Here is a 12929-nt window from a genome sequence, read left to right on the forward strand (position 1 = left end):
GTATCCTCATGAGCTAGATTCCACAACTGTTATCATTTTGTTCTAACATATATACTCATCTGTCTGGCCATCTATTTTAGTTTTTGGAAGAGTTTGAAAGTTGCAGACATTAGTACAGTTCATCCCTAAACACGAAAGCAAGCATGCCATTAGGCAGCTTAGAGTTAGTTAAAACAGTATCTTCTGAGGTAAAATTTACCTCCAGTAAAGTGCATAAATCTTTAGAAAGCACCATTCTCTGAACTCTGGCAACTGCATACAGCCACGTAAATCACATGTTATAGAAACTCAGAACACTTTCACTACCACCACCATCTCCTCATGCCCCTCCCAATCTGTGTCTGCTCTGTGCCTCCTGGTGAGGGGTGGGGTTCCGGTCACACACACACATGTGTCTGCTCTGTGCCTCCTGGTGAGGGGTGGGGCTCCGGTCACACACACACACGTGTGTCTGCTCTGTGCCTCCTGGTGAGGGGTGGGGCTCCGGTCACACACACACACATGTGTCTGCTCTGTGCCTCCTGGTGAGGGGTGGGGTTCAGGTCACACACACACACGTGTGTCTGCTCTGTGCCTCCTGGTGAGGGGTGGGGCTCCGGTCACACACACACATGTGTCTGCTCTGTGCCTCCTGGTGAGGGGTGGGGCTCCGGTCACACACACACACGTGTGTCTGCTCTGTGCCTCCTGGTGAGGGGTGGGGCTCCGGTCACACACACACACGTGTGTCTGCTCTGTGCCTCCTGGTGAGGGGTGGGCTCTGGTCACACACACACACGTGTGTCTGCTCTGTACCTCCTGGTGAGGGGTGGGCTCCGGTCACACACACACAGTTCTGACTTTTATTCGCCTTGTTTTGGTCCGTCCTAAAAGGTCATGTAATGCCATCGCACGTATATACTCTTCTATAAGAGATATTTTCCCTCAGGAAAGCTAACGGGTGTGCAAGCAACAGCTCACTAGGATGTGCTTGCTTTTTACTTACACAGGATTTGGAGTGTGGGCATTCTTGGTCTCTTGGTCATGTTTAAGGTGTGGTTTTGTAGTCTTATTTGTTTCTGCTTTTCCATACTCTTTGGAGGATATGTAGAGAGACCTAAATTTAAATAACCATTCATAACACTTCTGAGTGTGAACATTTTCAAACATAAAGGAAGACAGAGTGACTAATGTTCACCCAAATTTAAAAATTACCAAAATTTGCCACACTCAGATTTGATCCCTGGTCAAGGAAGTAACATTCCACATGCTGCAGAGCAACGAAGCCTGCATGCCACAACTAGAGTCCGCGCACCGCAACAAAAGATCCTGCATGATGCAACTAAGCCCCCTTTGGCAGGCCAAAAAAAAAGGATACATTATATATATACACACACACGCACACGTATTTAGAAATACATATATTTGTGTCAAACCCTCCCTCATAAAAGGAAAGAGAATGACCAAATATGAAGGGATAACAGTTCCTACAGGACAGAGGTGGGCGGGGTGGGCAGAGGGGCCCTCACAGGGGTGCAGGTTGCAGATAATGTTCTAGCTCTGAGGCTGGGTGGTAGATTTATTATTTGTTATTTTATAATATTATCATAAACAATAATATTAATTAATAATAATATAAAACATTATTTTATAATATTATTTGTATATTATTAAATAAATAAATATGAATGAGCCATGTCTGGATCAGTGATGACAGTGTGATCAATTAAGGATTATGACTGACTTTAACCTGAAGTTAAAACTTAGAGTCAATTGCCCAGCCGACCACAGTCTGTGAGGACGTCTCGCCTCCTCCCTGTCTTCACTCGCTGCCCGCACTCTGGCTGCCTGGCCTCCTGGGTGTGATCTGAACACGCCCACTGGCCTGGGCTTGGGTCTTTGATGCTGTGCTGCCTCTCCTGGGCCCAGCTCCCGGCTCGCCTCACTTGCCACAGTTTTTGTAGTTTTGTTTGCTTCTGCTCCCCACACCACGCCCTCTGTCTCTCTCCACCCCCTGTCCTGTTCTCCCCCAGATCCCCACAGCCAGCATATTATACAATGCCTGGTTGGTCTCCCACCCGTGAGTGCAATGCAAGTGCCCTGAGAGCAGGGATGGTGGTCAGTGCTGAACAGAACCCAGAACTACGCCTTCCTCCCTGATGCTCAGGTTACTGAGTAAATACACAAATGCTTTAGCAACCTAGCTCACAAAAGAGCCTGACGCTTGATCTGGGACTTACCCAAAAGGCCCACCTTCATTGGAACTCCAAGGGCACCATGGTTTAACATCATGCTGTTTGAAACGAGCTCCAAGACGACCCGACACGGGTGGGGAATGCGGCTTTGGGGCTCTACCCCAGAGCCACTGAATCAGAATTTCTGGGCATCCTGCCAGGAATATGCATTGTCCACAAACTACACTGGTGACTCTTGAACCTCTCAAGTTTGAGAACTACTGAACCCAGCAGAGGAATCAATGCCCTAAACAGTTAAGCAGTTTGGCTGTTCAATGGTCTTTCCCATTTCAGAGAGCTTGGGATACAGCAAAATAAGACGATGAGTCTCACGGTTTAAAACAGATGTATCATTCAAAAACAAGGCACGAATATGCTAAAGAAACTGAAGGTTGGTAAAAATGCACATTAAAGAGACTGATAAATGAGTTTTATCTGCTGCAAACCATGTAACATATAAAGAAAGATTAATTTACAAGATATTAAGGTATGTTCCAAATATCACGGCTGAAGGTTCATTTTTTCCTTCTCTTGCATTTTCATACCTAGTGGATCAGTAAAACATTGTGGATTAATATTTTAAATGCCGAAAGGAGCCAGTTGCTTGTTCTAGTCTGACTCAGTTAAGCTCTTACAATATTTTGACTGTTTGAAGAAATTAATAATGGGATGTTAGGCGGTAGATTAACTGAAACTAAATATCAACAGAGCTAGATTTATTTTTGGATGACTGAGCTCATCTCTTCAAAGAACGGAAGCAGGATTCATTGTATCATAAGTTATTAACTTACACAACATGAAACAGCCCCCGAACAGAGCCGGCCACAGCAATTAAGGCTTACGTAAGAGGCTGAAAGTTTAGACTTCGCATTAGCCACGACTGGGCTGTCCAGGCTCCAGTCGGTGACCCCAGGCTCACAGAGACGCCAGGAGCAGTTCAGATGATAACTGCCCGGAGAGTTCTGGAAGCAGGCTAGTACTGAGGCCTGCTCCATCTTCCCTAAGCAACAGGTCCTCCTTGCAGCAGTGGGGAGAGACTGACACACTCAGAAGGGAAGGACACTTTTCTGTGTCACTCGTGGGGTCACACAGCGAACCCTGACTCCGCCTCTTTCGGTCCCCCTTTCTCTCCTCCACCCTGTCTCCTGTGCCCTGCTCCCCGTGGGTCCATCAGCAGGTGTGTGCCTGGGCTTCCAGGTCAAGCACAGAGCCCGGGCCCACAAGTGATTGCTCCTAAGTCTCACAGGCTCTGAAGCCTGATGCCTCCAGGACAAGGAAAGGCAGGCTGAGCTTTTAGAGGAGCCACATTGATCCCAAATTGCCTTACAACACACCTTTTCTATATACAGCCCTCATTTTTTCCTTTCCCCTCCTACACTGTAAAGAAGCTATGATGACAGGTTGGGACTCCCAGGAACCGATGTCTATAGATCTAAGGCACTCTGCTGCTTCTTGGCAGGGACTGCCTGCTGAAGGAGGAAACCAAACGGGGTCACCAAGCCTGCCTCTTGTTCACGGAATGCTCTAGACTTCAGTGACTTTATGCCATTTCCCCATGCGTGCACACAAAAAAATCCAAAAGCCCCTCTGCACTCACATACCAAAACCAGAAGAGATCTATACTGATGACAAAACCAGGGAACAGGCTGATCATGGAGAAATAACTAGTCATTTCTGGACTGATGTGTACAGCAGAGTGGGCAGCACACCGCTATATCTTACAGTTGTGTGACTTTTGGGAAAAACTATCTACTCCAGTGCTCCCAACATGCCCCTTCCTCTGCTAGACAGGGGTCTGCACTGGCTCAATGGCTTGGGATAAAGCTTAAAAATATATCCCGGTGTATGTACAAGAATGCTCATGCCAGCATTATTTATTTATTTACTTTTGACACGTACACACGGCTCTATTTATTTCTTTAACTTATTTCTGGCTGCGCTGGGTCTTCGGTGCCGCATGCGGGCTTTCTCTAGCTGCAGAGGATCTCTGTGTGTGTGGACTTCTCATTGCAGTGGCTTCTCTTGCTGGTGGGGCAAGGCTCTAGGAGCGTGGGCTTCAGGAGTCGCAGCACTCAGGCTCGGCAGTCGCGATGTGCTGGCTATAGGGCGCACAGGATTCAGTAGCTGTGGCTCACGGGCCCTAGAGCGCGCAGGCATCAGTAGTTGCGGTACACGGGCTTAGCGGCCCCGCAACATGTGGATCTTTCCGGAAAAGGGATCGAACCTGTGTCCCTTGCATTGGCAGGCAGACTCCTATCCACTGCACCACCAGGGAAGTCCTTATACTACCATTATTTAAAAAGCAAAACCAGAAACCACCCAAACACACAGTGACTGGAGAAAGAATAAAGTGTGCATGGTTACAGACTGAACCATCACACAACCAAGAAGATGATCAGACTGTCACACACAACCACCAACATGGCTGCATGTTAGAAACAATCACACAATATGATATTGTTCTTATAAAGTTCAAAATTCAACAGAACTCAATGATACGTTACTCGGGGATACATATGGGGATACATGTCCACGTGGTAACTCACACTTAGAAAAGGAAGAGGAGATGATTATCAGGATGGTGGTGATGTTGTTGGGAAGGGTGGGGGTTGAGGAGAAGAGCACAGTGGTTATACTCTGCTTCTTAGGTTGGATGTGAGCTCAGGTGTTCAACATTAGACTTTATAACTGACATACAAATGACATGACTTAAAAAATAATAAGGAAAAATTACCTGCCTGGTAATTCTGGTCATCCAAATCTTTTTTTCTTTTTTTTTTTTGGCCACACTGTGCAGCATGTGGGATCTTAGTTCCTTGACCAAGGATTGAATCCGTGCCCCCTGCAGTGCAAGCTTGGAGTCTTAACCACTGGACCACCAGGGAAGTCCCCTGGTCGTCCAAATCTCACTCAGCACCACCATGAACTACAATCAGGGATGGGAGCAAGGAGCATCCTGGAGGCTTGGGAGCAGTGTCCTGGCCCCACAACCCAGGAGAAACCACCACCTCGGGTTCCTCACTTGTAAAATGAAAACAATCGGTGCTGCCTCCCTCGAGGGCATGATGAGGGTGAGAGGAGATGAGGCTAGGTAAACCCCAGCCTCCTCAGGGACGGGGACACTTACTGTGTCAGCGATTGCTGCTTTCTTGGCCCTGCTTCCCTTCCCTGGGGGGAATGACCCCCTCTACTCCACGGTGGTTCTGGGGGCCTACCAAAGCAGGACGCCCCCCCCAACCCCAGGTTAGGCCAGCGGCAGTGTTCTCCCTGGATGCATGAGTACAGGCATGGGCAAAAGGATGGAAGGCAGCTGATGCCCAATCACTTGGGCCACAGGGTCCCCAGGGATGCAGTCCTGCTCCTGACACCCTGGAGCCATCCTGCTTTCTCTTCTTCCTGACAGAGCAGCTCTATCTTCATGTCTGTGACCAGCCAGCATCAGTAAAGAGCAAAACAAAGACAAAAGGCAAGGCTTTTCGTCTTTAAGTTCATCAGAGGAGGCTTCTGTTGCCTGTACTCACGGAAGCCTGGCTGGCCTCCCCTTCAATCTCACTTGCCTCCCAAACTCTCAGGGTACCTGCCTCCCAGATTCACAAAGCTCACTTCAGAAGACGCTCCAGAAAACAGCTTTGACCTCTTGCCTGAACTTCATGCAGTGGTTCCCCACTGCCTACAGCACGGGCCCCACACCTCCTCCACCGCCCCAGGGAAGAGGCGACTGGCAAGGGTAGGAGGGGAGGTGGCAGGCCCCGGTCCTGCTCTCCACCCCAGGGAAAATTCCTTTCGACCTCAGAGACGTGGGTGGCAGCAGTGGAACAGAAACCTGCCATCTAATAAAATACCATCTTTTAAAAGTAAAAGCCAAATAAAGCCATCATGTTAAAAGTATGATTATCCACCTGGCAATCTGATTCTGAATCAGATCACCCAGTGTTCTTCCTGTAAATAGGCCCCACCTCGTGTGAATTCCCATGTCAACTGGGGAAGATGACAGCTAGCTGGCCAGATGCACAGTGATCTGAATTAGCCACTCATGGCAGTCAAAATGGTGTGTATAAAATAGAATTCTGCCCTTGACTCAAGCCCCTAAACTCTCATCAGCCTATTAAAACAGAAGCTTGGTGAGAAAGCAGATGAGTCTGACAGGTCACGGTGAAATAAAAGCCCACTCTCTCACGTGGAAGTAACTCTAATATCTTAACCCTGTTTACCCAGAATCCTGTTCTCTCTGCTCATTCCCATCAACGCCAAATTCCTACCTTCATCAGGAAATGGAAGCCCAACGACCCAGAAATAATCTGAGCAAACCTATCTCGCTGCAGACGCTTTCGTTTTTATCTTCATTAACTCTTTGGTCCCTGTCAAGCATCCTGGGAGCAGGATTTATGTTTTGGCCACTGGGTTTAGAGGATCTTAACATGTAGACAATCTGTACCTTTAACAGGGGGCAGAAAATACCGCATGTTTTGTAGACAGGTACAAACTGTTTTCTTTTTCGAGTGAAAGAACACCATGTTATCTCATTCACTATATTTTTTAACTGGAAGAATTTTAAAGAAAAGTAGCATGTCACCCAGATGAATGTCACTTAATTTTTTCTCACATGAAATCCCACCCATTTAATAATCCTATGTCTTTTCCCCCTCTTAAGAGAGGGGCTTCCCTGGTGGCTCAGTGGTGCAGAATCCGCCTGCCAGTGTAGGAGACATGGCTTCGGTCCCCGATCTGGAAGATCCCACATGCCTTGGAGCAATTAAGCCCATGCACCACGGCTACTGAAGCCCTCGTGCTCTACAGCCTGTGCTCTGTAACGAGAGAAGTCACTGCACTGAGAAGCCAGCGCACTGCAACTAGAGAGCAGCCCCACCCACCACAGCAAGAGAAAAGTCTGCCCAGCGATGAAGTCCCAGCACAGCCACAAACAAGCAAAGTTATTTACGCACACAATAAGTCTGTCCTCTTCAGGTAAATGGACTGAGTGAATAGTCACTCATCCTGGGTGACTGGATATTTATAAAAGTTCACAAAAGTAAAATGCTGAAGTCCAAGAAATTCACACTAGGCCCCAGAGCAGCAGTGCTGGCGAGACGTAAAAAACACTCAATCCTGAAGCTTGCCTCCATGATGACCATCAAATACCTTGCTCTCACTCAGTTAATTCTCCTTTTTTGCAAATGTGGAGGCTCCTCAATATCTGTGCTCTTCAAGTGTGTATTAGGACACAGAGCACCAGAAAAACATCTCATCACTGAAGTCTCAAACACACCTGTCTTTGGTGAATTTATGCGAATACAAACATCAGTGGTGAGGTCACAGGGCCAACTTGCTCAGAGCAGAGTCACATCAGAAACAACAAAATCAGAAACCGTCAGTGGTAAGGTCACAGACACTTGCTTCAAATACAGAATGAATTTTATAAATGACTTCCTATAAAACCTGTTTTTGTTTTAAGAGGCTGTTTTTATCAGCAGGATCCAACAGATGAGCATTTCCATTGTCTTTGGGATACTACAAAACAGATTCACCAAAACTCATGAACTGATAGGTGAGGGAGTCTTACACTGTACTTCCTGTCTGGGAACTCTTAGATGGGCTCTGGGATTTCATTCAAAAGCAAGGAATCAGCATTCAGAATTTTTAACCTAGAGAATGCCAGTAAGGAGAAGAAACACACTCTTCACCATCTAACTGGGACTGAATTTCCATTCCTGAGCTCCGACAACACAGAAACATGCACATGTCCCTACAGACAGGTCAGACAGAACTTACCAGAAGCATGGCGGATGTCCCATTGGGTCTGGACAAGTGGATGGTCATTTCAGGGAACATCCGGTCGATGCGGCTAATCACGTCGTCAACATATCTGAGAGGAAGAAACAATGTGTAAGAGCTGGAGCCCCAACTGAGAGAGAAAAATCTACAGTGCACCAGAGGCTTCTCTTCTCAGTTTAAGTTTTCATTAGTGAAATGCATTTTTAAGAAGGCCAGTGGGATTTATGAGGCTTTTTTTTTTTTTTTTAAAGCAAAAATATGACTCCCTAGTTCCTCCTCTTGTTTTCCAGAACCATCCATTTTTTTTTTAGTGATTTCTTTTGCTATTTACCTCCGCATTTCCATGTGATGTATTTTTAATGCCAGTTCTTGGTCTTTCATTTTAAGGTATGACCTTGTGGCTTTCCTCTATAGATCAGAATTTAATTCCACCGCCCTCCTGGCCACGGGGCCCCTCCCTCTGTCCCCTGATTTAGGGGTGGAAGTGGCTTCCTGTTTTGCTCACCTCTGCTTGCTTCTTGTTTCCTGTTTCCTTCTTATCTCAATCACCTCAACAGTCAATTCTCTGGATTAAATTCCTTCTGTTTTAAATACCTGAAGTCATTCCCATTTTTCTGGTTTGCGGCTAATGAATTCAAATTACATCACAATTTTTGCTTAAATCAGTATTTATTGTTCACATTCTAAAATATTTGCTTATTTTTTTAAGGGAATTTTTTTAAAGTCTTTATTGAATTTGTTACAGTATTGTTTCTGCTTTATGTTTTGGGTTTTTTTTTGCACGAGGCATGCAGACTATCTTAACTCCATGGCCAGGGATTGAACCCACACCCCTTGCTTTGGAAGGCGAAGTCTCAACCACTGGACTGTCAGGGACATCCCATCTGCATATGTTTTTAATAACTGAGCCACACAGTGGCTCATGGGTAATTTACAGTTATTTTTGTCTTACTGAATTTTTACTTGATTAGTTTTCTATGTACCTATTACAATTTTTTCCCTTAAAACTCTCTGCCTGACTCTAAAACTTCTCTCACTATGGTCAAACATATCAGACACTCTATCAGTTTACATTTTTTTTCTGGAAACATTCCTCTGAAAGGCAGTCTTCTGTTTTTCTGACCCAAATGGAACTTGTATCTCTTAAGATTTAATAATCATTGAGATTACCGACACTAAGCACTCAGCGTGGCATACACTAAAACCTCAAAAATTATAAACACTCTCACTGGACTATCATGGGCATTATGGGTAGTCTGCAAAGATGTCCTCTCTTTGCAGGAAGACTCCCTCCCGCCTCCACCACCCCAGTGGAAGCCCACTGAGGCTATGCCAACCCACAGCCTGAGCAGAGCTAGGGCTGGGTCTGGTTCAGACCCCCTGAGAGGAGAATCACAGCAGCACTCGTGCTCACTGTCCACAGTCACATGACACAAAGGGGCTGCAGAACACAACAGCTGAGACTCAAAACTACCTGTTAAGGCTTTAACATTTGATTTTATACCCGTCGGGTATGACAAATTACATGTCTATTAGATCAGGGACATGTAAAAGATATGTTCTCTTGGGGAAAGAGAGAGATTAGCTCTCCACTCGCAACATGAACAGACTTTAGTGTGAAACCTGGCGCTCACAAGAGAGAGCAGACAACACAATGCTGTGAATATCAACATACCAACTGTGGGAAGTTAGAAAGTAATCTTGCTGATTAACTTATCAGGTTTTCCTTAGAGAATGCTCCATGCAGCTTTAGACTTCAAGCTGACAAAGGAGGAGAACTCCAGAAGGCCCAGTGCTGAGGAGTGATGCTAGGAAGACCAGAGCAAAGATGTGTGAAAAGAGGTGGAGAAGCCTTCAAGGCTACTTGCCCCTGCAGAAGAGGGCTGCCTGCAGGAAGACTCAACGTATTCTTCAAGCATGTAAATAACTTTAACAAACTCAGGTACCACACAGTCATCTTTCACCTTGAGAAAGGACCATAAGAGGAGGTTGTGGCATTAAAAAGCAAACCAGCTCAGAAAGAACAAGAGGTGTAAGAGGTACTGCTTAAAGGCAGGGCCCTACAAGGCCCTATTTCTGTGGACTTTGAAAATGGTTAAGAAACAATCTTTCCTGGATGGCTGAGAGGAAGACTGACAAAGACATCATGTCCATGGTCCTTCCTAGATTTACAGCTTCCGGATGCACAACCTCAGCTCTCAGCTTAAATGCTACAAGGAGATGAAAAGATGAAGAGAGGAGGAAATGAACACATTTTTCATTACTACCTCCTGTTTCTGGAGATGGTGGAAGACATGTGGCAAGATTCATGTCAAAAGTTGACACCAGGTCACTGGAAACATCTCTGCATTTACATACTTCTTTGCTAACTCTATGTGTATGGCTTAAACTCTGTTCTTTCAGACTCAGCAGGAAGCAAAAACCTGCTGTCCTGTGTGGACGGAGGTCATTGCTAAGTATATGCTAATGGGGAGGGGGGCTGGCAATGCCTTCTGAACGAATCCTCAATCAATAGCCATCATAGCTCTGGACAGCAAAATGCAAATGAACGTGCAGAACTTCAGCACAAAGGTATCCTAATCTGCTCTCCCGTGTACTGTTCACCTTGAAGGGAATACTTTCTAGAACACTCGTGTCTCTAATAGGCTAAGAACTTTGGGGGATAGATAGGCTAGGTGATGATTCCAGAACCAAGTTCAGGGTGTAGACTTCCAGGATACTAAGCCAACTACCTGACCTGCTTTCAGCAGGAGCCAGCGTTCTGAAAGGGCAGACGATAAATGTTTCTGGCCATTTCTGGAATCCTTTATATGTGAACTCTTTACTTGCAAAGGAAGGCCATGGAGGGAGAAAAAGAGTTCCTAGGAGAAATATCTAACGTGGACACAGGGAAGTAGAGAGGTCTGGGGCAGTAGTTTTTGTTCCCTCTCCAACCAGTGATCTCAGATAAAGCTCAGCAAGCTCGATCCAAAGATTTTATTAAGCACAAATGCATTTCAAGGAGACTGTTTTTCCTTCCCGTGCCTAACATAAAGGAGATGCAAATTTCCTTTTTACAGGTGACATTATGTGTTTGCCAAAAAGAGAAAAAGTCAGCTGCATCTTTCACTGAGGAAAACAGTGTCTAAATCCTAGAAGCAAAGAAGCAAAACATTTCATTTTCAAGTAGACCCAACCTTCAAAACGCAAATCCACCACTAGTGACTTGACAGAAATAAGGAAAGCTTGGAACGGCGAGCTAAAAAGCTGGAGGCTGAGGAGATGACATTTTCTTTCTGCCGGGGCTGGGGGCTGGCCTGGCAGGGGGTCCTGGTTTCCTCTCTGGCAGCATCCCCCGGCCGGTGTGCCCCGCCAGCCATGCCAGTGCGTGCAGAGCTGGGCGTGAAGGGCCAGGACAGGTAGGAACAGTGCGCTCCCCGCCCTCCCACACACCACCATATGTTCCACTCCGCTCTGCGGCAGGATCGAATTACTTTAATTTTTACCTTTGGAATATAGGCAAACAAGCGCTAACACAGCAGCGGTGACTAGTTTACACTTGAGCAGACGTGGTGCGGAACGACATTAATTTAGTGCCAAATTGAGCAGTGAGTCACAATTTGCACATATCTGTCAACCTGTTAACAGGGTAATAACTTGGAAAGATTGCTGTTCCTATTTACATTACAGAGGCCTTTCGAAAACGGAGAGCTGCTTCGTTCTCCCTCCATGAAGCACGCAGCCCATCCGCGGGCTGGCTGGGCCAAGAACCAGACTTTTAGAAACATAAACTCCTAGAAATCACAGGTTCAGATCAAGGTGTGATTCATAGCTTCAGTATTTTCAGGTAGAAAATGAATCTTTCAGCAATTAAGAGAATTTCGTTTCCCTGGCCTGCCCTCCCCCCGTTACAGTCAGACTCTCAATGGTTTCTGATTCAATTTCCTTAGCGCATCTGACGGTTCCTTCTCAGGGTTTCCAAAGGCATCCTTAGCACCAAGTTTCAGTCTCAACTCTTGCCACATCTCTGCTTCATCAGAAACAATCACGCCATTCTCAGGCTCCTAATGTTCATCTCTGAAGCCCTATAAACCTTGCTCTCTTCTGATTTTCTTCAAGGAGCTTGGCCTCCTTCTCTAAGTGTCTTTAATCAGAGAATTAACACTGGGACCCCAGAGGTCCTCTTACTCAACGTCCCTGTCACTCTAGGGACTTAACAACATCTCCAAGAGGTGGTCTGCTTAAGTCCACCATCCTGGAGCACGGCTCACAAGGCAGCCCCACTCACTACTGGACTACCAGGCTGCTTCCAACCCACTGACCAGCGTCTTCACCCAATTCCCCCGCCTTCAGTCTTGAGCCTTGTGAAGCCACATACAGGCGCTTCCTCTGAAATCTAAGGCTTTCTGCAAACACATAAAAGACTATTAGGCTTCCGGCTTATCGGTGCTTTTAACTCTTTCTTGGATCACAGATTCCTTTCAGAAGGTGCTGAAAACAAAAATACATGTCTACACACAGTTTTCCATACAATTTTCTGCAGTTTATAGGTCCCTTAAAGACCATTCATGGACCCCAAGTTCAGAATAGCTGCTCTGGACCTGTTCTAGAATGAGGCGCCTGGTTTTCCTCTTTGTTCCTTTCTGAATGGTAAATTGTAGTATTTTTCAATGAAGCCGTCTTCATCTTAGAAACACATGTTCATCAGCCCACAAGTGAACGCACTGGAGTGCTGCATGGGGCACACCGGATCTCCTAGCTCTGATTATCTTAAAGTCATGGCTCCATGTTGGAGCCCAAGGTTAATGTTTGTTCTTAAACTACTGCCTCTCACTGCTAATCTTTTCAACAAAGGCAAAAACCTACTTCTCTGACCGTAGAGGTCACCTGACAGTAAGGAAACCTTTCCTCCCTGACAGCCACGTCACACCTGGGCTTTACGGAAACTCCGTGCTTCTATGAAGA

The 12929-nt window shown here is 46.1% G+C and overlaps 1 protein-coding gene across 3 annotated transcripts in view; it reads right to left on the reverse strand.

The window, feature by feature from the left end:
- Window positions 1-12929, reverse strand: part of MED27 (mediator complex subunit 27) — a 246189-nt gene that overhangs the window by 96395 nt on the left and 136865 nt on the right. For all 3 annotated transcript variants that reach the window (XM_070799476.1, XM_019971048.2, XM_019971047.2), the window contains exon 4: window positions 7983-8076. In XM_070799476.1, the coding sequence (XP_070655577.1) occupies window positions 7983-8076 (94 nt within the window). The remainder of the gene's footprint in view (window positions 1-7982; window positions 8077-12929) is intronic.

The sequence above is a fragment of the Bos indicus genome, chromosome 11 (assembly GCF_029378745.1).
Source record: "Bos indicus isolate NIAB-ARS_2022 breed Sahiwal x Tharparkar chromosome 11, NIAB-ARS_B.indTharparkar_mat_pri_1.0, whole genome shotgun sequence".
Taxonomy (NCBI): Eukaryota; Metazoa; Chordata; class Mammalia; order Artiodactyla; family Bovidae; genus Bos; species Bos indicus.